This window comes from Gorilla gorilla, chromosome 8 (genome assembly GCF_029281585.2).
Source record: "Gorilla gorilla gorilla isolate KB3781 chromosome 8, NHGRI_mGorGor1-v2.1_pri, whole genome shotgun sequence".
Taxonomy (NCBI): Eukaryota; Metazoa; Chordata; class Mammalia; order Primates; family Hominidae; genus Gorilla; species Gorilla gorilla.
Genome location: NC_073232.2, coordinates 9,248,101 through 9,272,928, shown reverse-complemented (window position 1 = coordinate 9,272,928; position 24,828 = coordinate 9,248,101). Strand labels below are relative to the sequence as shown.

The 24,828-nt window shown below is 45.8% G+C and overlaps 1 protein-coding gene across 4 annotated transcripts in view; it reads left to right on the top strand.

Moving 5' to 3' along the window:
• DIP2C (disco interacting protein 2 homolog C) overlaps positions 1-24,828 on the top strand; it is a 419,803-nt gene that overhangs the window by 350,882 nt on the left and 44,093 nt on the right. For all 4 annotated transcript variants that reach the window (XM_055353740.2, XM_055353742.2, XM_055353743.2 and 1 more), the window contains 5 exons: positions 766-877; positions 958-1,067; positions 4,586-4,716; positions 15,502-15,670; positions 17,934-18,104. In XM_055353740.2, the coding sequence (XP_055209715.1) occupies positions 766-877; positions 958-1,067; positions 4,586-4,716; positions 15,502-15,670; positions 17,934-18,104 (693 nt within the window). The remainder of the gene's footprint in view (positions 1-765; positions 878-957; positions 1,068-4,585; positions 4,717-15,501; positions 15,671-17,933; positions 18,105-24,828) is intronic.

Below are 24,828 nucleotides of genomic sequence, written 5' to 3'. Positions count from 1 at the left end.
GATGTAGAAGTTTCCTGCTCCTTTTTGAAAGTATAGATCTGTTTTCCTTCGTCTACAGCTGGAGGAGTTTGGGAGGATTCAGCTATATTTTCCTCGTTGAAGGAGGAACTACAGGGGAAAACAGTTTGGGCAGAGAATGCACCTGTCCTACCCACATCTGAGTCCCTTTTGGTGTGGTGCTGGAGTCCCGCACAGTGGCCACTCCTGCTAGAAAGTATGTGCGATGTGTCTGGGTGCGTGTGAAGTTTCCGGGAGAACTATGCACGACGTGTCTGGGTGTGTGTGACGTTTCCGGGAGAACGATGCGCGGTGTGTCTGGGTGCGTGTGACGTTTCCGGGAGAACGATGCGCGGTGTGTCTGGGTGCGTGTGACGTTTCCGGGAGAACGATGCGCGGTGTGTCTGGGTGCGTGTGACGTTTCCGGGAGAACGATGCGCGGTGTGTCTGGGTTGGGTGTGTGTGGGGTTTCCAGGAGAACAGATCTAATGCTGTGAGCAGTGAGCTCTTTTCTGCTTGTGGTCACAACGCTGTGGATGCACTGGGCCCAGGAAGTGCAGATGCAGCAACTTCAGGCCGCATGCCCTGCCCCCGTGCCTCCACAACGAGTCTCCTAGCTCTGTCCTGGAGCAGGAGGGCTCGGTAACCTCATCTGCCCGTTAAAGCCCCATGGTTTTAGTGTGCGTAGTGAGCAGGAGACCCGTGTGAAGTGAGCACGCTTTCATCTGGGTCCACGTTCATGGCTCCATTCTCGCTCTCTGATGCCAGGTGAGTCGCTCTGCCTGTCTGATGACGACACAGCTGATCTGTAAGTTGCTGCGGTCCAGGGAGGCGGCGGCGGCTGTGGACGTCAGGACGTGGCCCCTCATCCTGGACACAGGTCGGTGCTTTAGCTGGAGAAGGTGGTTTGCTCACGGCCTTGCTCAGGCTGGATCTGCTGATAGTCGTGTTCCTCTCCAGATGATTTGCCAAAGAAGCGGCCTGCCCAGATCTGCAAACCTTGCAACCCAGACACCCTTGCATATCTTGACTTCAGCGTGTCCACAACTGGGATGCTAGCTGGCGTAAAGGTGAGCGGGGTGGCTGGGGGAGGTGGCCACGGAGGCAACTGCGGAGCATGCTGGAGGTGGCAGGTCACTTGCTGACTCTCAGCGCCTCTCGTGTAGTCAGACTCTGAGGTGTGGAAAGAGGTATACATACGTGTTTCATTCACAGTATGACACGTATGACCATTTCCATCCTTAACCAGGCTGACTGATTCTGTCCAAATGTCCCAAGTATGTTTTTATGTGAACAGTCTCAGTAGCTGACAGTAGAACACTGCGAATGTTTTTCTCTTGCTGGTTCTCAAATCCGAACGCTCTGTGTTAAATTTCTGCACACTGCACTTTCTAGCGTTTTAACCTCGGCTCTATTAGAAATCATCATGACTCTCTCAGCTCAGATGCCACCCTTGCCGAGGTGCCGTGCAAACCCCCCGCCCCCCTCCCTGTCCTTGGGGACTTCGCAGCCTTGTGCGCCCTCTGCCCCCATCTGTGGGTCTGACGGGTGAGCTGGCTTTGCCTCGCACAGTTCTCACGCTCCGTCCACCTCTTAGTAGAACTGAGGTGGAATACCAAAATAGCTACAATATGAAATAAAATAATTTTTCAAAAGCTTTTGAAAAGGAATGTTTTCAGATGAAGGTGATTTAGTTACTGTGGTCTGAAGTTAGCTGTGACCCTCCCACTGTCATAGCCAGAAGAGAGAAGCAGCTGCTTCCAGTCATACCGTTTCATGGCCCGCTTATAGTCTCAGCGTCTGACGTAGAGTAGATCATCAGAACTTTCCTGGCTGCTTTTCTTTAACTGGTGTCAATTCCTGTTTCTCTGCTGAAGTCCCGCAAAGGCCCCGCTGGCTTTGTGACCCACAGCCAGGATGTTGGGAGCAGCCTCTCTTACACTCCATGCACGGTTGTGCGTGCCCTCGTCTCTGAATTCCCATTGGATTCTGAGGGCAGGGCCGTGTCTTACTCTTCGGTTCATCTCCAGCGCTTAACACAGTGCCTGATGACAAGCTCTCGGTATTTAGTAGTTGCTAAGCTGAAGAACTCAATTCTCCACCTAGAAATAGTGCTTCGCACAGAGCAGCAGTTCAGGGCAGGCTTGCTCTAGTTGCTGATCTGAGTGGGTGGGTAATTTTAGGAGGCAGGGTTTGACTAACTCCTAATCCAGGGAGGCAGGAGTCTGGATGGATGTTTTATAAATTCAGTCTCATTTCTCCTTTAAACAAAACTTTGCCTTAAAAGCAAGCTAAAAAGAATTATTTACATTTTACATTCTATAATAATTCTATGTTCCCCTGTATGAATATAGTAAAACAGTTAGGAAACCTTCTCCCAGGCAGAACTTCCAATAGTGATGGAACGTTTTACAGTGGGAGGACTCCCACCCCCAAGTTCTCTCACCTCTGGCTGGAGTGGTGAATGAATGATGGGGAGCCAGGCATTTGGATTTCCCCAGTTATTACAAGGCTCTGTGCTGGTCGCTTTACAGTTTAGCTCTGGTGACATTCTACTTCAGATCAACTTGTGACATGTTTCTTTGTTTGTTTGTTTGAGATGGAGTCTTGCTCTGTTGCGCAGGCTGGAGTGCAGTGGTGCGATCTCAGCTCACTGCAACCTCCGCCCTCCTGGTTCAAGTGATTCTCCTGCCTCAGCCTCCTGAGTAGCTGGGACTACAGGCATGCACCACCACCCCCAGCTAATTTTTTGTGTGTTTAGTAGAGATGGGGTTTCACTGTGTTAGCCAGGATGTTCTCGATCTCCTGACCTTGTGATTTGCCTGCCTCAGCCTCCCAAAGTGCTGGGATCACAGGCGTGAGCCACCTCGCCCAGCCGTGACGTGTTTTAAAACCGCAAAAATCAGACTATTTTGTATGCTGCTTTGACTTCCTTTTTCCTCTGAGGTTTGTTTGGCTAGAAAGCTTCTGTGAGAAAATTGATCTTATTAATATATTTTATTGTATTTCAAAATAATTGACATTACATACGGACTGTAGGGGACTATTACAGGGATTAGGGAAGAGGAAGATGCGGAAGCTCTTCACTGTCTGGTCATGATGGGATGATTGGATTTTGGCCACCATCTCCATGCAGGATGGTGGAAGATAGTGAAGGGCCTTGGAGTGTAGGAGGACCTGGGCTCTAACTCCTAGCTCTAACTTATGTCACAGGCAGCAAAATCTTTAACTTCTGTGAGCCTTCACTTTCTGGTCATTAAGGCAGCTGAGCCACCCAGCAGGTCTTGCTGGCCACATGCTGCACAGCAGAGGCTACGTCCAGCTGTGGAGATAGCCGTGAATAAGACAGGGCCTCGACCAGCGGAGGAATGCACCGTGGTGCCTCCCCTACCTGCGGGACGGTGTGTTGGAGAGTGGGTCACACGAGAACCCCTTCCTGCATGACTTGCTGTTCAAACGCACTATTTCAATAGCTAGAGTTGCTAGGTCCTGGAGGACCAACAGTTGTGAGTGAGGTTTACTCATTGAAGATGAGAACTCCCGTGAAAATATCAGCCACTCACATTCCCCAGACACAACATAGCCCAGCTTGGTGACAGTCGTCGCCAGTCCTAAAAACAGCTTTGGGCCTTTGGGGCCAGGTGTCGTGCATTTGTTGTTTTTTGGGTTTTGTTCTCTAAAATTTATTGAAGAGACAGCGTCTCACTCCGTTGTCCAGGCTGGAGTGCAGCGGTCATCATAGCTCACTGCAGCCGGGAACTCCTGGGCTCAAGTGACCATCCCACCTTGGCCTCCTGAAGTGTTTTGATTACAGGTATGAGCCACTGCACCAGGCCAGCATACATTTCATTTGGCCTTATTGTCTTAAAGATGTCTTTGGGTGTCAGGCCCCATGCATTTAATGCGGCTTTATTGTCTTGTAGGTATCCTTGGGTATGAAGTCCCATGCATTCAGTGCAGCCCTGTTTCCTCACGGGTGTCTGAGGGTGTCAGGTCCGATGCGTGTAACACAGCCTTGCGTTCAGTGCAGCCCTGTTTTCTCATGGGTGTCTCAGGGTGTCAGGTCCGATGCCTTTAACACAGCCTTGCGTTCAGTGCAGCCCTGTTTTCTCATGGGTGTCTCAGGGTGTCAGGTCCGATGCCTTTAACACAGCCTTGCGTTCAGTGCAGCCCTGTTTTCTCACGGGTGTCTCAGGGTGTCAGGTCCAATGCGTGTAACACAGCCTTGCGTTCAGTGCAGCCCTGTTTTCTCATGGGTGTCTCAGGGTGTCAGGTCCAATGCGTGTAACACAGCCTTGCGTTCAGTGCAGCCCTGTTTTCTCATGGGTGTCTGAGGGTGTCAGGTCCGATGCGTGTAACACAGCCTTGTGTTCAGTGCAGCCCTGTTTTCTCATGGGTGTCTCAGGGTGTCAGGTCCGATGCGTGTAACACAGCCTTGCGTTCAGTGCAACCCTGTTTTCTCATGGGTGTCTCAGGGTGTCAGGTCCGATGCCTTTAACACAGCCTTGCGTTCAGTGCAGCCCTGTTTTCTCACGGGTGTCTGAGGGTGTCAGGTCCAATGCGTATAACACAGCCTTGTGTTTTGCAGATGTCTCACGCAGCCACCAGTGCCTTCTGCCGTTCCATTAAGCTGCAGTGTGAACTTTACCCCTCTAGAGAAGTGGCCATCTGCCTGGACCCTTACTGTGGACTGGGATTTGTCCTCTGGTGCCTCTGCAGGTAAGATTCCTCTCTATATCTTTACATTAAAAAAAAATCATGCACCTTCCTCTCCAGACCTTAGACCCAGCCAGGCAACCTAAGCACTGCCCCCACACCCCCACCCCTGCCAGAGGAGGCCTGGGGCTTACCCGTGTCCCTCTACCTCTCCTGGTGGACTTCGCTCTCGGGGAAAGAGCAGCGCCTGGGGTGACTTTGACTTTCTGCAGCAGGGAAGGAGCATTTTGGAGAGCCGTCTGTTGCGGACCTTTATTTCTGACAATCAGAAGACTCCCAGGCTCCAGGCTTGGTTCTTACGCCTGTAAAACCTGGCGATGGTGCTGGGCCTGGGTTCTCGCTGGGCCAGCAGGCATTGCAGGCTCTCACCTCCCTCAGGCTTCACCCCAGCTGTTACTGCGGGGCTTAGGCTGGGCAAGCCCAGAGGTGAGTCCACGAGGGCTGAGCGTTCCCTGGGGTGCGGCACTCTACCCAGCAGCCGGCTCGGAGCCTGGCTTACAGCAGGTGCTCAGCAAGTATTTATGGGGTGAATGAACGACCAGAAAAACATATGGATGTTTCTTGGCTTTTTTGTCTGATTATACATACATGTTCATTGTAGAAATTATAGAAAATATAAAGAAAATAAAGCCATCAACAATCATAGCACCTGATAAAGGGTGTTACCAATAAATACCCACTATTAGCATTGGGCATATAGTTTTCAGAGTTCATTTTCTAATGGAGCGTTTTCAAACATGTAAGCATAGAGCATGTCCAGTAATAAACACCCGTGACCATCATCCAGCTTCACATGTCAGCATTTCAGCAGTTTTGTATTATCCACCTGCTTTCCCCCTTTTGTTTTAAAATGGGTATTTTAAAGCTAACACAAACATAAAAATAATTTCACTCATAAATCTTCTTTACACATTTTATGAATAAATATATGTTAATATATTTATAAAACTGAGACGCTACAGTATGAAATTGGTTATGATTGTCTCAAAATTTATAGTGGATCTTTTATCTTTTTTTTTTTTTTTTTGAGACAGTCTTGCTCTGTCACCCAGGCTGAAGTGCAGTGCCACAATCTCAGCTCACTGCAACCTCAGCCTCCTGGGTTCCAGCGATTCTCATGTCTCAGCCTCCCGAGTAGCTGGGATTAGAGGTGCCTGCCACCACGCCCTGCTAATTTTTGTATTTTTAGTAGAGACAGGGTTTCACCATGTTGGCCAGGCTGGTCTTGAACTCCTGACCTCAAGTGATCTGCCCGCCTCGCCCTCGTGCGCCACCGCACCCAGTCAGATTTTTTTCTCCTGTCAACACTCTTCTGGAACAAATATTTTTAATGTGTGACTAATATTCAATAGTATTCAGTTGGATTAAAATGTAATCCTGTATTTTTGAAAAATACCAATATTCTAATTAGGACAATTCAGCTTTTTGAGAAAGCAGATAAAACTGAATAAATGAAATATTTAATGATTTTTGCCTCAATCCAAAATGCCATAACATTGTGAGTAAATTTTTTTTTCTTGGGAAATCGCTCAGGTATATGCGCCAAGCTGAACGGCAGAGGCCTGTTCTGAACAACGGCCCTTGTAGGGTGACTGTATTTCATTTGGCAAAGTATACCAGTAAAACTGAAGCCAGCCGATGGAAGCCTCCTGCCGGCAGGCTTACCAAGCCTGGCTCCCCATGGAAACCAGAGTGAAGATGTTTGTGTCAGGGAAAGTAAGTTCTCCATGTGAACCCACAATAACAATACACTCTTTAAGGGTTTGTCCAGGTTGCGATGAACTTTAACAAGCATCTTTCCTGCAAAATATTATTAACTCAGAAGTTACAAGATCACAGTATTCTGTTGATTGCCCTTGCAACAGTCAAAATAAATATAGCCATGAATCTTCCCATTAAAAAAGAAAAAAATCTCTATAGAAACAGATCCCAATGGACTTGCTTTAAAAAACAAAAAAAGCACTTGGGTCCTAGATCCACAATGACTAATACGTAAGTTAACAATAATGATGGCTTCCCTTTCCCATGCAGTTCAGCAGGTCTGGGAAGAGAATCAGGCAGAAGAGGCCCTGGGGGTGTAAATTTGAGGAGGCCTTGACTTCAGGCTGTGCTCCTAAGAGTGTAGCAGGGTGGGGAGTGTGTCTTGGTGGGGGCAGCCGCGCAGGGTGCCCAAGCCCACGTCGGAGAAGGGGAGTCCACAGAGGTGTGTCCTGGCGTGGGCTGTGGGAGCCAGGCAGGGTGCAGTGTGGGGGAGTCAGAGCTTATTCTAAGAATCGGCAGCAGCAGAGGGAGATCGGCTTCGTGTGGGGAATTAGAAATCAGTGCGGCCAGGCGTCACTCAGTCATGGGGGTACGTTCCAAATGGGCAATTTCATTATGTAAACGTGGAGTTTGCTTACACAGACCTGGCTGGTACAGCCTGACACACCCAGTCCGCAGTTCTGTGCAGCGTGTTAGTGCACTGAATGCTGTGGGCAGTGGTAACGCGATGGTACGTGGTCGTGTGTCGAGACATATTTAAACACAGAAAAGGTACAGTAAAAAGATGGTATAGAAGGTGGAAAAAAAAAAAAACAGCTGTGTAGGGCATTTCCCATGACTGGAGCTGGCAGGAGTGGAGGTTGCCCAGGTGAGTTGGCGAGCTGGTGAGTAAGCGGCACCTGAATGTGAGGCCAGGACACGACTGCACACTATTGTGGTCTCTGTAAATACCAGACACTTCGGCTACACCAAGTTTGTCAAAAATATTTTCAGTTCTTCAATAATAAATTAACCTTAGCTTACTGTAACTCTTTAACCTTAATAACGTTTTAATTTGTAAAATTTTTGACTCACCTATAAAAACACTTAGCTTAAAACACAAACACATTATACAACTATACAAAAATTATCTCCTTTATAAGCTGCTTTCTATTAAATTTTAAAAAACATTTGAAGCTTTTGTTAAAAACTAATACATACACACACACACATCAGCCTAGGCCTCCACAGCGTGCGCGCGCGCACACACACAGCTTCCTAGGCCTCTATAACACACACGCACACACACATGGCTGTCTAGGCCTCCACAGCACACACATACACACACACCCATGAGCTTAGGCCTCCACAACATACATGCGCGCACACACACACACATCAGCCTAGGCCGCCTCAACACACACACACACACAGCTTCCTAGGCCTCTACAACACACATGTGCACACACAGCTGCCTAGGCCTCCACAACACATGCGCACACACATCAGCCTACGCCTCCACAACACACACACACACACACACACACACACACCGGCCTACGCCTCCACCACACACACGTGCACACACACACGCAGCTGCCTAGGCCTCCACAACACACACGCACACATACGCTTCGGCCTAGGCCTCCACAACACACACAGCTGCCTAGGCCTCCACAACACACACAGCTGCCTAGGCCTCCACAACACACACGCGCACACACGCACACGCACACGCACACACAGCTGACTAGGCCTCCACAGGGCCGGGGTGTTCAGTGTCACTGTCTTTCCCTCCACCTCTTGTCCCACTGGAGGGCCTTCAGGGACAATACGCACACGGAGCCATCACCTCCTATGATAACAATACCTTCTCCTGGAAGACCCTCCTGAAGGACCCACTGAGGCGGTTTTACAATTTACTTTCTTTTTTATAAGTAGGAGGATGCTGTAAAATAACAAAGTACAGTAAACCATAACAAAATTCATAAACCAGTAACACAGTTGTTTGTCATCATGGTTAAGTATTAGGTTGTGTACATAATTATATATGCTCGTCAAAAACCTAATCCACCGTGCCCAAGTAGGCTTCGTCTCCAAGATGCAAGGTTGTATCGTATGCAAATCAAAAAATGTGATTCATTGTGTAAACAGAACTGAAGACATGATCGTATGTGCTGTGCTTTTATATGACTGGCAGCACAGGTTTGTTTAGACCGGTTACCACCACCAACACAAGTAATGTGGTGTGCTGCAGCATCTCTAGGCAGTAGAAATTTTTCAGCTTCGTTACAGGCTCATGAGACCACCATTGTACATGGACCCATCCTTGACCAAAGCATCGCTATCCTGGGACCTCAGGGATGCTAATTTTTAAATTTTTTTTAGAGATGGCATCTTGCCATGTTGCCCAGGCTGGTCTTGAACTCCTGGGCTCAAGCCATCCTCCTACCTCAGCCTCCCAAAGTGTTGGAATTATAGGCATGAACCACCACACCTAGCCTACAAAAACATTTTTTTTAGTTAGCCGGGTGTAGTGGTGTGTGCCTGTGGTCCCAACTACTTGGGAGGCTGAGGTGGAAGATCACTTGAGCCTGGGTGGTTGAGGTTGCAGTGAGCTGAGATCACACCACTGCACTCTAGCCTGGGTGACAGAGCGAGACCCTGTCTCTAAGAATAAAGATTGCAACAGATTGTAACACTTTGAGTAAAATAGGAAATTTTCCAACTATTCAGATACATAGATGAACAAATGGAAAGCTTGATGAGAAGTGAGGATTTCTATAGTAGCCATCCACGAAATAGAGGAAAGAGAGTCTTCACGGTGGAAAAGCCTGAACCAGGTGGTCCAGGCAAACCTCAGTGATGGTGAAACCCGTAGCACATGGCGGGTGGGATGAGGAGAGCCGCATCCGCGATGCTCCTGCCAAAGATGCCTGCCCTGGATCTCCCCATGTGGAAGCACCAGCCCCCAAGTTAGGGGACTGACTGGACAACGCACCTGCCTGGAATATTCCCAAAGCCTGGTGTCGTGAGAGTCATGGAAACATCCAGAAACTCGCTCTCGGCAGAGGGAAGTTGAGAGCCGACCACTTAACTCGCAGTGTGTCCGTGCAAACTGGACCCTTTTGCTACCGAGAATGTAACTGGGGATGGCTGGAGAAACTTGAATAGGGTCTGAGCTGGGACAGAAGGAATGCGTTGGTTTTCTGATTTTGATGGCTTAGGTGTTTATGGAGGAAAATAGACTTGTCTTTTGGAAATCCCCCCTGAAGTGTCTGGGATAAGGCATCAGGTCAGTGATTCACCATTAGATAATCCAAGGAGAGAAAATTATTTTAAACGTACTTGTAACTTTTCTATAACTTTGTGATTATTTGAAAGTTAAGTAACACAAATAATTTGTGTTCTCATCCTAAAGCTTTCTTGTGTCATAGAGGTTTGTTTATCTGAGACATATGAATATAATGGTATTGTTTCAAAATATTTTTTAAGATTACACCTGTTTTTAAAAATTGTGTCAGCCCGTATTCATGTATTGGAAGATTCAATATTATTAAAATGGTAGTTCTCCCCACATTGCTTTATAGGTTCAATGTAATTCCTACCAAAATCTTGGCAGGCTATTTTTTGGGGTTTTTTGGGGGCAGAAATTGATAATATCCTAAAGTAAATATAAAGGACCCACAATAGTGAAAGCAGTTTTAAAATAGGTTAACAAAATTGGAGAATTCAGAACTTCTCATTCCTGATTTCAAAAATATTGCAAAGCTGCAATAACCAAAACAATGTACTGGCATTGAGATAGAATGATTATATATATGAGAAACAGAATTGAGAGTCCAGAAATAAACCCTTATATTTATGGTCAAATAATTTTTTAATAGAGTTACCCGAGCAATTTAATGAAGAAAAGAGTTTTTCAACAACAGATGCTGGGAAATTCAGACATTCACATGAAAAGGAAAAAAGATTAAACCTTGACTCAACGTCATATACCTAAGTTAGTTCAAGTGGATCATAGATCTTAATGTAAGAGCAAAAATTATAAAAATTTTAGAAAACACAGGAGTAAATTTTCATAATCTTGGTTAGGCACAGAGTTCATCAAAGGTACACTACATAAATACTGATCAACTGGACTTGAACAAAATTTAAAACTTTTGTATATCAACAGACACAATTAAGTAGAAAGACAAGCCACAGTCTGGGAAAAAAATATTTGCAAATTGTAAATCTCATGAAGCACTTCTAAGCACCTATGTAATAAATTTTTTCTTTTTTTTTTTTTTTTTTTTTTGAGACAGTCTTGCTCTGTCACCCAGGCTGGAGTGCAGTGGCTTGATCTCAGCTTACTGCCACCTCTGCCTCCAAGGTTCAAGTGATTCTCCTGCCTCAGCCTCCCAAGTAGCTGGAAGTACAGGCATGCACCACCACACCTGGCTAATTTTTTTGTATTTTTAGTAGAGACAGTGTTTTGCCATGTTGGCCAGGCTGGTCTTGAACTCCTTACCTCAAGTAATCTGCCCGCTTCAGCCTCCCAAAGTGCTGGGATTACAGGTGTGAGCCACTGCACCCAGCCTATGTAATAAACACTCAAAACTCAGAAACAAGCAACATAAACATGGGCAAGAGATCCGAATAGATATCTCACCAGAAGAAGACGTACAAATGGCCAATAAGGACGTGAAAAGATACCTAGAGTTAATTAGGGAAATGTAAATTAAAACCACAGTGAGATGCCACTTCACACCCACTAGAATGCTGTCACCGAAAACACAGGAAATAAAGTTGGAGAGCTCGTGTTTTCTGACTTCAAAACTTACACTGCAAAGCAACGGTAACCAAGAAGGTGGAAAAACGAATTCTCATATATTGATAGTGGGGATGTAAAATGGGGAAGCCACTGTTTGGCATGATCTTAATTAAGCAGACTTGCTGCATTGACCCAGCAGCTGCACTCCTAGGAGAAGGGAAAGCGAACGTCCACTCAGAGACTTGGTGTAAGTTCCCTGGAACCTCGGTCGACACAAGGAAACAATCCAGGTGTCCGCTAGCAGGTGAATGAACAGCTGACGCCTGCCACGTCCACACGGTGGGTGCTTCTGCACAGGATGAGCTCAGAAGCACCTGCTGAGGGACGGAAGCGTGGCTGTGTGGTAGGCAGTGTCCAGAAAAGGCAAATTTGTAAAAACAAAGTAGAATGATGACTGGGGCTGGGCCTGGAAATGGGGCTGACTGCAGATGGACACGGGATCCCTTTCAGGTGATGGGAATGTTCTAGAGTAGTGACCATTTTACAACTCTTCAATTTTACTAAAAGCCATTTAATTCTGTGCTTAAAATGAGTGAAACTTAGGGTATGCAAAGTATACCTAAATAAAGCCGACGGGTTTTTTAAAAAGAATAGGCCAGGCGCGGTGGCTCATGCCTGTAATCCCAGCACTTTGGGAGGCCGAGGTGGGTGGATCACTTGAGGTCAGGAGTTTGAGACCAGCCTGGCCAACATGATGAAACCTCGTCTCTACTAGAAATACAAAAATTAGCTTGGCGTGGTGGCACACGCCTGTCATCCCAGCTACTCAGGAGCATGAGGCAGGAGAATCACTTGAACCCAGGAGGCGGAGGTTGCATTGAGCCAAGAATGCACCACTGCACTCTAGCCTGGGTGACAGAGTGAGACTCTGTCTCAACAACAACAAAAAATAAAGTGCTTCATTGCAGTAACTCAAGTGTGTAGGGAGACCCTGGGCTGGATGGCATGCCTGCTGGCAGAGAGGGTATGACCCAGGACCCCCAGGTGAGATGAACCTGTCTTGTTGAATTCCCAAGTTAAGTTAGGAGAGTTTTCAGTTGTTGGTATGTTTTGTCAGGTTAGTAATCTGAAATCATCAAATTGCTAATGTGCGAATGTATATTACTTACCAAAATGTCTATTTTTATTCTTTTTGAAGTTAAGATCTAAAGAACAGCTCAGGTTCCCAACATTCTCACAGAATAATGTCTTGAGAATAACAAACCTGCTCTTAAGTAGGTTTGTCTTGTCCATAGCAGAATTTATTGCCAGTGCCAAAAATCAGTTTTGGCTAATACAGCAATTAATTAACATTTGTCGTATTGAGTGAGGTAAGGGCAAGTAGGAAATCATGAGTTGGGTTTTCTATTTGTTTCTGCTGTCAAGATTTGTGTTTTCTTAATGTTGACTTCTTATTTATGGTGATGAGGAGGGAGGTGAAACTATATTTAGTTTTCACAAGTATATTTGAAATTCTCTGGCCAGGAATTCACACTGGGTGCCCAAGCCCGTTTGTGTGCTGACAGTTCTGACAGAGCAAATCATTAATGCTGATGTGTATTTTTGAGGAACCCACTGCCAGGGACACTTAGAAATGGTTAAAATGACTTTGGGAGTCCGAGGCAGGAGGATTGCTTAAACCTAGGCGTTCAAGACCAGCCTGGGCAACATAGTGAGACCCCATCTTCACAAAAAAAGTTTTAAGTTAGCCAGTAATGGTGGTATGTGCCTCTAGTCCCAGTCATGGTGGCATGTGCCTCTAGTCCCAGACACTTGGGAAGTGGGAGGATCACTTGAGCCCATGAGGTCAGGGCTGCAGTGAGCTGTGATCGCACCACTGCACTCTAGTCTGGGTGACAAAGTAAGACTCTGTCTCAGAAAAAAAGAAAAGAAGTGGTTAATATGGTAAATGTTATGTTACATATGTTTTACCACAATAAAATTTTTAAAACCAAGACGAAATGGCCAGTTTACAGCAGAGTAATAATTCGAGGCCTGATAGTCACCCCTTATGTGCCTAACCCTGTTCTCAAAGGATTAAACCCTTGAAAAGGTCACTATTTGCTATAAAGTCGTCCCTCGGTGTCCACGGAGGAGATGGGTTCCGGGACCCCTGCAGATACCAAAGAGCGAGGATGCTCAAGTCCCTGATATAAAATGGCATCGTACGAGCACATCACCTATGCACTTCCTCTCTCATGTTTTAAATAATTTCTGGATTGCTTGTAATACCTAACACAATGTAAATGCTGTGTGAATAGTTGTACTATGTTGTTTAGTCACTAATGACAAGAAAATCTACAAGTTAGGTATAGATGCAGATTTTTTCATGAATATCTTTGATTCATGGTTGAAGCCAGGGGTGAGGAACCCAGAGACACAGAGCGCTATGTGTCCTTTTGAAAAGAATAACTCAAGCTTTGGAATAGAGAATGAGGAAAGAAATGGAAAGTTGCCCAAAAACGCCTTTGTCATGTTTGCCGAAGAGTAGTTTTTCATACTAACGGTCCCGTGTGAAATAAATTTCGTTAGCCAACCTAACTTCCTTACATTTCTTTAGTTGGATTCTCTTATACACAATTATGAAAATTTTTAAATGAGATGGGCTACATTAAAGAACTGGCTTTAGTATTGTAGCATAGTAGTTAACAAGGCCTAACTCGTTAATCGTAGTGCTGTTTCACTGATAAAATTTTGCGTAGGCCTCTTACGGCAGCTCATGCCTATAATCCTAGCACTTTGGGAGGCTAAGACAGGAGGAGTACTTGAAGCCAGGAGTTTGAGACCAGCCTGGGCAACATTACGAAACCCTATCTCTACCAAAAAAAAAAAAAAAAATTAGCCAGGCATAGTGTTGTGCATCCGTAGTCCCAGCTAATCAGGGGCTGAGGTGGGAGGATGGCCTCAGCTTGAAAGGCAGAGGTTATAGTGAACCCAGATCACACCACTGCACTCCAGTCTGGGTGACAGAGACCCTGTCTCAAAAAAAAAAAAAAAAAATGGGTAGGTTGGGCATGGTGGCTCATGCCTGTAATCCCAGCACTTTGGGAGGCCCAGGCACATCTTACATGGCCACAGCAGGAACAAGAGAGGACTGCTTGAGTCCAGAAGCTCAAGATGAGCCTAGGCAACATAGTGAGACCCTACCACTGAGGAAAAAAAAAAAAACAAGCATGGTGGTGCGCACCTGTGGTGCTACCGACTCAGGAGAGGCAGGAGGATTGCTGGAGCCCAGGAGTTTGAGGTGACAGGGAGCTATGATTACACCATCCTACTCTAGCCTGGGCAACAGAATGTTCCCATTAATTAAATTTTAAATCTTAGAACATGATTTATCTAGGATATTTGATTTTAATGTATGGCATCTATTGTGAATTCATAGTAGTAAACAAAAAAAATTGAAACCATTGAAAATGTAGTTTTGACAAGTTGTTAAATCCACAGTTACCCCATCAATTGATGATAAAATATGTAATCTATCACTTCTTCATTTCTCTAAATCTGTTCTCTAGTATGAAGGTAAAATTAAAGAATGGTTATTTTTCTCTATTTCTTCTGTTTGGTAATTCGTTGGGATCATTTTTAAGTAAAAATCCGAACTTAAGAAGATTGAGTGACTAACTTTAATTACCATAATTGTCTTTTTTTCACCCTGGCTGTCAGTTTTCTAAACCAGGTATAGGCCTACTCTTTCTTAAATTGCTGTTTGGTAAATATTTTAGGTTCTGTGGTCTCTGTCCGACCACTCAGCTCAAAGCCACTGGAGACAATATTTAAACAAATGAGTGGTGGTGGCCCTGTTCCAATAAAACTTTATTTACAAAAACAGGAAGTGTCTGTGATTTGCCAGCTCCTGTTCTGAAGCTGGACTTTTTTTTAAACTGAAATTTGATCCCTGTGTTTTCTAAGAGGATCCAGTTTGCTGATGTCGCAGGTCTGAGAGACATCACAGCATCACAGCATTTAGTAGTCTTAAATGTATGTTCAAAGTGGTAGTAACTGCCCCATGATTTGCTTTTCAGAAGGCCTTCGTGAACATGGTTGCAGTTTGCAGCGTTGGCTTTACTGTGCCCTTCTCCAGATGGCAGCACGGGCTGTTCCAAGTCCTCCTTTTCCTTGGAGTCCTTGCTGCCCTGAGCCCTCCAGCCTTGCTGAGCTCCTGCCTTGCTGAGCTCCTGCCTTGCTGAGCTCCCGCCTTGCTGAGCTCCCGCCTTGCTGAGCTCCCGCCCTGACAGCCTCTTCTTTCTCTGCAGTGTGTATTCTGGGCACCAGTCCATCCTGATCCCGCCCTCTGAGCTGGAAACCAACCCCGCCTTGTGGCTTCTTGCCGTGAGTCAGTACAAAGTCCGAGACACGTTTTGCTCCTACTCCGTGATGGAGCTGTGCACCAAGGGGCTGGGCTCGCAAACAGAGTCCCTCAAGGTAAGCAGCTCCCTTGGCAGCTCAGCGCCCCGTGAGCCCACAGGGACTCCTTTCTAAGAAGGCACATCTGTGATGGGGTGAAGTTAAAACAGTCCTCCAAAAAAAAAGCCTGGGTTTAATCTAACGTCACCTGAAGCTTACAAACTGCCTTTATATGAAAATGTTTTTAACGTGAATATTTCCCCACAACCACAGACAGTAACGAACCAGAATGTAAAATATTTTCAACGCCTGTCATTCCACTGGGTCTACTTGAAAGATCCTAAATTTGATTTTTTGTTGGGTGGATTCAGTGTTCTGAAGTGTTCAGTGTTCAGAAGATCTTAGGTGATGTTAACTTTATCTGATACTGGTGTTTAAGAAGGTAGGTTTGAGTTTAGCCACTCACTTTTATTTTCCCTGGAGACCCTGATGTGTGGGTCTGGACCCTAAGCTCAATTCATTTTACAGTTCAGTTAACAGTGTTGTGTTTCATTTTTTAATAATTGCTATTATGTAAGAATAATAGTATTTCCCTCCATTTAAACCAAGGACGTTTTGATGCATATATCTTCGTGGTAAATTAAGTAGTCCTTAGCTCCGAGTAACTAGGAGGGAATAATCATCTGACCAGTTTTGATTAAATTTCAACTGACTTTGTACTCTTTGGATGTGTGTATGTCTTTGCATATACATGAATTGTGTTTGTGTTTCTGTCATCTACACACAGATCAGTAACGCAACAGTACATTTATCTGTCCTGCATTGTTTTCCTAATGCATAAAGCTTGAACAGGAAAGCAAAATGCAAGATAACTTTATGTAACATAAGTAATTGTGCAATCATTTTAACTTTTATATTTATATACGAAAAAGTTACACAGCACTATTCATGTTCATCTATATTGTATTAGAAAGTGAGTACATTTTCATGACCTTCCTGTTGGCACATATATAAATAACCAGAATAAAATCATGACATAGTTGAGGGTCAGTACGAATTTTACGTATTCATTTCATCCTTACAATAGCTCTCTGAAATAGGAGCCCTTATTGTCTCCATTTTAAAGCTGAGGAAACTTATGTCACAGAGAAATTAAGCGACCTTTCCAGGTTCTTAGGCTGAACGAACCTGGAGCCAAATTTAGAATCTTTGGCTTCAGACCTGCTGTTGCAGCTGCATGCTGCTTTACCTCTCAGACGTGCGCGCGTGTGAATATGTAATTTGTATCACCAGACTTGAGTTTTTCCTGTTTATCTCTGTGTGTACAGTCGTGTCTGTACACTGAGCACGAATGTCAAAGCTAGCTCGAGCTGTGTGTCCTTGCTCAGGACCCTTGTCGGTTGTCCGTGTGCCGAGGCTGCCTTGAAAGGGTTCGCAGGGCCTGACGGTTGGGGTTTTGGTGGCCACCCCCTTAGCAGCTCTGGGTTCCACTCCAAGACGCAGTCATTCACGGCTCGCCTTCACATTCACAAGCCGTTCGTGTCGCTCCCTTACTTTCCCTCTGCTCGGCCCGGGTAGTGCCACAGAGTGAGCTGAGCTTAACTCCTTGAAATTCCTGTATGACTTTTTGTGTTGTGCTCGGCTGACTGAATTTGGTGTGGAAACTGAGATGTTGTTAATCTCATGCTTACTGTGGAAACAGACACGCTTGAGAATGAGAAGAAATTCTTGGCGTAATGGGACATAAATGGAGCACTGTCTATGAAGTCATCCAAAAATTTTAGTTTTATATTCCTGTATATTAAAAGGTAGGTTTTCAGGCTGGGTGTGGTGGTACATGTCTGCAGTCCCAGCTACTTGGGAGACCACAATGTGGGAGGGTCATTTGAGCCCAGGAGTTCAACTCCAGCCTGGGCAGCATAGCAAGATCCCATCTCTTTAACATATGTAGATTTTTCCCCTTCCTCTCCAGTGTGTGTTCTGGTACATCCATGCCCAGAAGAATGTATCAGATGCCTCTCTTTTCCCAAACGGCCTTTCATCGTCTCAGCCAGGAAGTTGCTTTTCCTCAACCTTTTTCCTCCTGACAGTTGTTGCTGTGGCTCCAGGTGGTTGTTTGAGACGTGTTTGTAATTCCATTCTTAATCATTTGAATAGTTGTGTGAATGTTTTTTCACCAACTCCTGGGGTTACATTGAAGAAGTGGACACAGGTGGCCCTGGAAATGCATAGCTGTGTTGAGTTTTCCAATGTTTACGTGGGGATCTGCGGGAAGGAGTCTCTGGCTCACTCCAAGCTCGACACGTGGGGGCTGACTTGGTTTCTCTGTCATCATCTCCAGGCGCGAGGGCTGGACTTGTCCCGAGTGAGGACCTGCGTGGTTGTGGCAGAAGAGCGGCCTCGGATCGCACTCACGCAGTCGTTCTCAAAGCTGTTTAAGGACCTGGGCCTTCACCCGCGGGCCGTCAGCACCTCGTTCGGTTGCAGGGTGAACCTGGCGATTTGCTTGCAGGTGAGATTCGGCGACATCACGGCGCTGAGTGGGAAGTGTGGCTCCCGGGGTGGGTACAGCACAGACTGGCTCCACTTGTCTCCCTCGGCTGATGCTTAGCTACATTCAGAAGAGATCTTTCAGTCACACGCGTGCGGTTGGTGCAGATCTCTGTTTCTTTAAACTACAGTCTATGTTCGTATCCGTTATTCATAACAAGCATTCATAGCACTTACTCTGTCCTGGAACATTTTAACTTTTGTGACAGGGGTAGCAGTTTGTCCAGACCTCTGCTGTTGGACTTTTTAAAGATTAGATACTAGACAGATGAAGAAACCAGTCCCTCGAAGTACTTAGTCCCATGTGTGTAGACGATCGCTGTAGGAAGAACTTAATGACATTGAGCAGGTTCTGGGATTTGCTGCTGCAACGGCATTTTAGAAACAGCAAAGCCGCACTTCTGGGAAACAGGCGTAAGTGAAGGAGCTCTAGCAACACAGCCTTGGGTTAACAGTGGCTGACAAGCTGCAGGCAGAGCTGCAGATTTGCTTCCTGGAAGAATAAGGGCTTCCCTCTCAGCAGGTGCTGGTGAGGCAAATGGTCGGTGTGCATCCCCTCCACCTCCCTCTCCCCACCCCCTATCCTACTTGTGATCCCAGAGTGATTGCTTAAGGTTGCTGCTGGGTGAGCCTCCGAAGGCTCCATCTGCCCTTTTCATGCCTGTCTAGGTGCTTGGAGTTAGCCACTAGGTCAGAGGAGGGAACCTCCTCTCTTCCCGAGATCACTTCAGAAAAAGTAGCTGTAAAAAGCTTTTCTTGATTTTCTTTTACTTTTTTGAGACAGGGTATCACTCTGTCACCCAGGCTGGAGTGCGGTGGTGTCATGGCTCACTGCAGCCTCAACCCCCTGCCCCCGCTCCCAGGCTCAAGCAACCCTCCCACCTCAGGCTCCCTCGTGGCTGGGACTACAGGTGCACACCACCACGCCTGGCTAATTTTTGTATTTTTTGTGGAGACGGGGTTTCACCATGTCGCCCAGGCTGGTCTTGAACTCCTCAGCTTAACGATCTGTCTGCCTTGGCCTCCCAAAGTGCTGGGATTACAGACGTGAGCCACTGCACCCGGCCTTTTTTTTAATTTTCATAAATGTGGTGTTCCTTGCTTCTGTCTTCCTTCTCTTTTAATTATTATAATAGCTCCATTTTTAAGAAATTATAAATTACCAAATTTCTCTCAAGAGTCAGTTAAACCTTGTCCTATGATTAAAATAATACCCTTTCCTAAGGGGTCATCTGAAGAATTAGATTTATCTCACCAAACTAGTTCTTAAAATATTGAAGTTTTCTCTGCCTATTCACCTTTTTCTGTTCCTCATAAATGTTTATCGCCATCTATCCCATTAGGAGAAATAGGAAATGCAGAAGTCTGCTTCTTAAGTTCAGCAATAGTGTGATGTCTCACTTGTCTCCATCCACCAGTGACAGGGACCCCCGGGCAAGAGCAAATCAGTGATTTGTGAGAGATGGCACTGGCCACGGCGAGGCTGCTGCTTCTGGCTTTGTCTCTTAAAATGTCAGGGTGGGGCTGAAGGGAGAGAGCAGAGAGTAACCCTTAGCATGGTGCCCTCCAACAGGTGACAGAGTTCAACGTGTGGTGCAAAATTGGCCTCTTGTAGAGTACATACATTTATTTTCCTCTTTACTTTTTCATTTATTTCTATCCACCTGGATCCAAAATGCTTTTTTTTGTTTGTTTGTTTGTTTTTGAGATGGAGTCTCACTGTGTTGCCCAGGCTGGAGTGCAGTGCCGTGATCTGGGCTCACTGCAAGCTCCACCTGCTGGGTTCACGCCATTCTCCTGCCTCAGCTTCCCCAGCAGCTGGGACTACAGGTGCTCGCCACCAAGCCCAGCTAATTTTTTGTATTTTTAGTAGAGATGGGGTTTCACCGTGTTAGCCAGCATGGTTTCGATCTCCTGACCTCGTGATCTGCCCTCCTTTGCCTCCTAAAGTGCTGGGATTACAGGCATGAGCCACCACGCCCAGCCCCAAAATGTTTTAAGATGGTTTACAAGGAAGGAGTACGCTCAGTAGGAGAAGATAAAATACACTAAAAAAGAATCAAAACATGGAGATGAAAGAAAAAAAAGCGCAGGAAAGGGACAGAGTGAAGAACAGAGTTGGCGTGCTGGTGTTTTCCACAAGGCTTCTGAAGCGTGCCACCGTCCTTACCTCGGCACCAGGGTGGGGCCAGACACGTGGTGGATATTGAATGAATGTGTGCCGTGGGAGTGTTGAGCACGGTTCTGTATTCTTAATAGGAAATGGCAATATGTTTTTGTGCAGAAGACAATTTCGTCAATATGACCGCTAAATCAAAATTCAGTATTGCTAATCGTGGGTCATGGCGTTATTTTGCAATCTTGGCAGCATCTTCAAGCATTTTTGTCCATGTTCAGTTTTCTTCTTGACCTATTCCTAACTCCTTTCGGTCAGCATTTCCTTATCTGAATAGTACTGGAAAATAGGTGGAAGTATCCAGGTGTCTACCAGCAAAGAGAAATTAAATTTATGTACAAAGCAATGCGGGCTCACCTCCCCTTGCCAGAATCTTTGAGGGCAGGTGTGCTTCAGAATTAGGTTTCTGGCTTTGTGAGAGGTGATGTGGCACAGATGCCATGCATGATGCCACAGCTCAGTATCACATGTGCCAGTGTTCCTGCAGCAAGGAAGGGTGGGGGCTCCAGACTTGAAGGGGCTCATGTCAGCCCCGGTCAAATTTTACTACAAAGAAACTTAAGACAAAGTTTGTGCCATCATCAAACATTGCTCACAGTCAGTGAGTTGGACAGTAGGCATGTAGATAATTTTTTCAGGAAGTGACTCATTTTAGTAAAAGCGAGCAGTGAGAGGATAGAGTGCCACGAACACGGGGAGGCGTTCTGGGGGAGGGCAGTCAGGAACGCTTCAGCAGAGCACAGTGAAAGGGCGGAGTCGTGCGGGCGAGAGTCCAGCGAAGGCAGCCGTTAAGTGCAAAGGCTACAGGCAGAGCTAGTCTTTGGAAACACTCATTTTCTAGAACCTGCAAAATTAAAAAAACCTGATGGTGATAGAAACAAGCAGAGTGGAGAAGCCCAGGATCCAGTGGCAGAAACCACCTCTCGCTCCCTGGCTCTCCATAGAGCCCAGCACACAGGACATGCCTGGTACATTAAATGTACAGACCACACGGAGTGCTTCTGAGTGCTAATAAGGAAAGCCTGAAACGTTTCTGAATTTTGTATGCACTGAATTTATTTTTCTTTATAAAAGAATATTTTAGAAAACAAAATCAGAAAATACACTTTAGCTTATAAATAAATAACACTCATAAACCCATCTACCCTGAGATAATCACAATTAATCATTTGATGTAAAAAATCAAAAACACAAAAAATTAAGATACTGCCAGAATTCCAAACCTTGTACCTAAATATTTAAAGATGTTGAAAAATGTAGCTTTCAGTTTGAAGCAGCAGCATCGTGAGTGAGTGTGGAAACGGGGGTGTCTGCTCTCTGACTGCGTTCTAACAACACTGGTCACTCACCAGACCCCCGCACCCCCGACTGACTGCGTTCTAACAACGCTGGTCACTCACCAGACCCCCGCACCCCCGACTGACTGCGTTCTAACAACGCTGGTCACTCACCAGACCCCCGCACCCCCGACTGACTGCGTTCTAACAGCGCTGGTCTCTCACCAGATCCCCGCACCCCCGACTGACTGCGTTCTAACAGCGCTAGTCTCTCACTAGACACCCCCCCGCAGGCCTTCCCTGACTGCACTCTGGTGGGGGACGCCTGATGGAGAGAGGGAAGAGTTTTATCTCCAGGAGATAGGGAGCAAACTCAGCAAAGAACATCGTCCAAAACAGAGAGGGAGCCTCACCCGTGCGCAGCAGGGCTTACGGTGTGTCAGGGGCATCACGGTCAGAGGGGGTCCTGGTGTTCGGGGAAGGCTGAGCTGCACAGTTCATGATTATTATTACTGCAGGATTTAAAGGCCTCACCGGTGCTCCTGAGCAGTGCTGCATCCTCAAGGGCAAAGCCGCATGCAGTTTTACCAGTGCTGACTTGGCGCCTGGACAAGCACTTTTTAGAACATACCTGACACAGGAAACGTTACAGGTGTACAGAGACACATTGGGCGTTTGTTTTTACTTTGCAAAAATCGGCTCCGTCAGTGGCACTCTGGTCCTCCCACCATCCAGCCCCAAGCATCTGCCTCCCCTTCTGCAGTTGTTCCTAAGCCACTTTCTCATGCAGTCTTTCCTGCTTCTGCTTCATAACCCGTACACTGTGCTCGGTCTGGATGGACTCTCCTCTGCCCTCATCCTGCTCCGCCCGGGTCCCCTCCATGGGGCCCTCTCGAACTCTGTCAGCTGCGGTGCTCTCTTTCCTCTGAATTGCCAGTGTTCTTTGTTCCTCCTCCTTCACACTTTCCACCTGCTTTATGATTATTTATCACCATGTCCATGTCTCTTCTGCTCTGTGAGTAGCTGTTTTACAGAACACAGTTTTTTCTTTGTTGTTGTTGTTACTGTTTGTAGAGACAGGGTCTCACTGTGTTGCCTAGGCTGGTCTTGAACTCCTGGCCTCAAGTGACCCTCCCACCTCAGCCTCCCAAAGCACTGGGATTCCAGGCGTGAGCCACCACACTCAGCTAAGAGCATGGCTTTATGAAAGAATCTCCCTCCCTGAGTGTCCAGTGCCATCTCACATCATCACAGTCACTTCTGGATGTTGGATACATTTTGTCAAAGTACTGATACTTGAATTTTTTTTTTTTTTTTTTTTGAGACTGAGTCTTGCTCTTGTCATCCAGGCTGGAGTGCAATGGCATGATCTCGGCTCACTGCAATCTCTGCCTCCTGGGTTCAAGTGATTCTCCTGCCTCAGCCTCCCAAGTAGGTGGGATTACAGGCACCTGCCACCTCGCCGAGCTAATTTTTGTATATTTAGTAGGGACAGGGTTTTGCCATGTTGGCCAGGCTGGTCTCAAACTCCTGACCTCGTGATCCTCCCACCTCAGCCTCCCAAAGTTGATTCTTTTAACTGCCAATCTGTGTGTGTAAATATAATTCACATTAGAGAAATTAAACATATACTTACTTGACTAGAGTCTAGTCTCCTGTGGAAAATGACTTGGCATGATGAATTTTCTCAAAATGAACCCCTGGTGTGAATCTTCACCAGCTAAAAGCTCATATGCCATCTGTAACTGTTCCTTGCAAATGAAAACCCAGGGTTTACTATTCTTCAACCTTCTAACAGCATTTTCCTCTCAAATAGGAAGTCTGGGGCTTGCACCTTAAGAGTCATTCACGCTGGAAAAATACATTCTTTAGTCATTGCATTGGAACATTGGATTCAGACAGCATCTAGTTAGGTCTTCCTGTGCTCTTTAAGAGTATTTTTAGTTGTTTTAAGATGAGAGATGAAGGCCCTGAGAAGTGAACTTTCCTGATTGACAAAGCTAGGAGGTAAAAACAACAAAATTTAGAAGTAAAGGCTATTTGTTACTCTTAGGAGTAACATTTCCCAGAATCTTTAGCTGTAAAAATGACTTTAAAACAATTTCAATTTATTAAATTTATGATAAAAGTGGACATTAGAAAGATCACATTATGACTTCTGTGTTTAATTAGCTTTCACGTAAATTTCTCTTAGTATTATTAGAAGGTGTCACTTATTATTTGGAAATATATTTCTCACAGCCACAATTACTCTTCAAAAATGTAAGCTGGAAGATCTTTTGTTGCATTAGATTTAGAGATATTGTTCACTGTAACAGAAAAATTGCATCCTCCTCCTAGTAGAAGCAGGGAAGAAAAACATGAGGTCTTCTGTTTTCCAAAAGGGACCTCAGTTGTTTGTTTATTAGGAAAAAAACATAAACAGAAACTTGGATTTCTATTATATAGAAAAATAACTGATTTATCTGAGAGGGCAGCTTTATTATAAGTAGTTTTGTGTGGGATTAAATCAACAGTAACTATTGCAGTGACCCTTAAATCTTGAAACTCACACAATGAAAGAGAAATACAGCCCCCCAGTAATAGAAGGAGTCATGGATTGTTGAAAGAAGTGAGCCAGGCGCGGTGGCTCACGCCTGTAATCCCAGCACTTCAGGAGGCTGAGGCGGGTGGATCATTTGAGGTCAGGAGTTCGAGACCAGCTTGCCCAACATAGTAAGACCCTGTCTGTACTGAAAATACAAAAATTAGCCAGGTTCATTGGCACGCACCTGTAATCCCAGCTACTCGGGAGGCTGAGGCAGGGGAATTGCCTGAACTTGGGAGGTGGAGGTTGCAGTGAGCCGAGATCATGCCACTGTACTCTAGTCTGGGCGATGGAGCAAACAGAGCCAGACTCTGTATAAAAAAAAAGAAAAAATGTGGAAGACTCAGGAGATGATGTAAATCTTAATTAATTCTCAAAATAAATAGTTGTAATAATAAGACTTTCATTAACTTGAGCTCTCAGTTTCCTTGTCCCCCTACACTGCTTTTAGGTGAAGGAAATAAATAAGGTGCTGTTGGGGATTTTGAAAGCCTCAGGGAATGAGCCACCGTCAGCAGGAACTTTACGCCCTTTCCTGCTGACACACAGCATCCCAGCCACGCTGGGGATCATGGAAACCAATTCCAGGTATCCTGCACATCAGCCAGCTTTCTGACCTGTAAGCAATGGAAACCTCCTTTGGCAG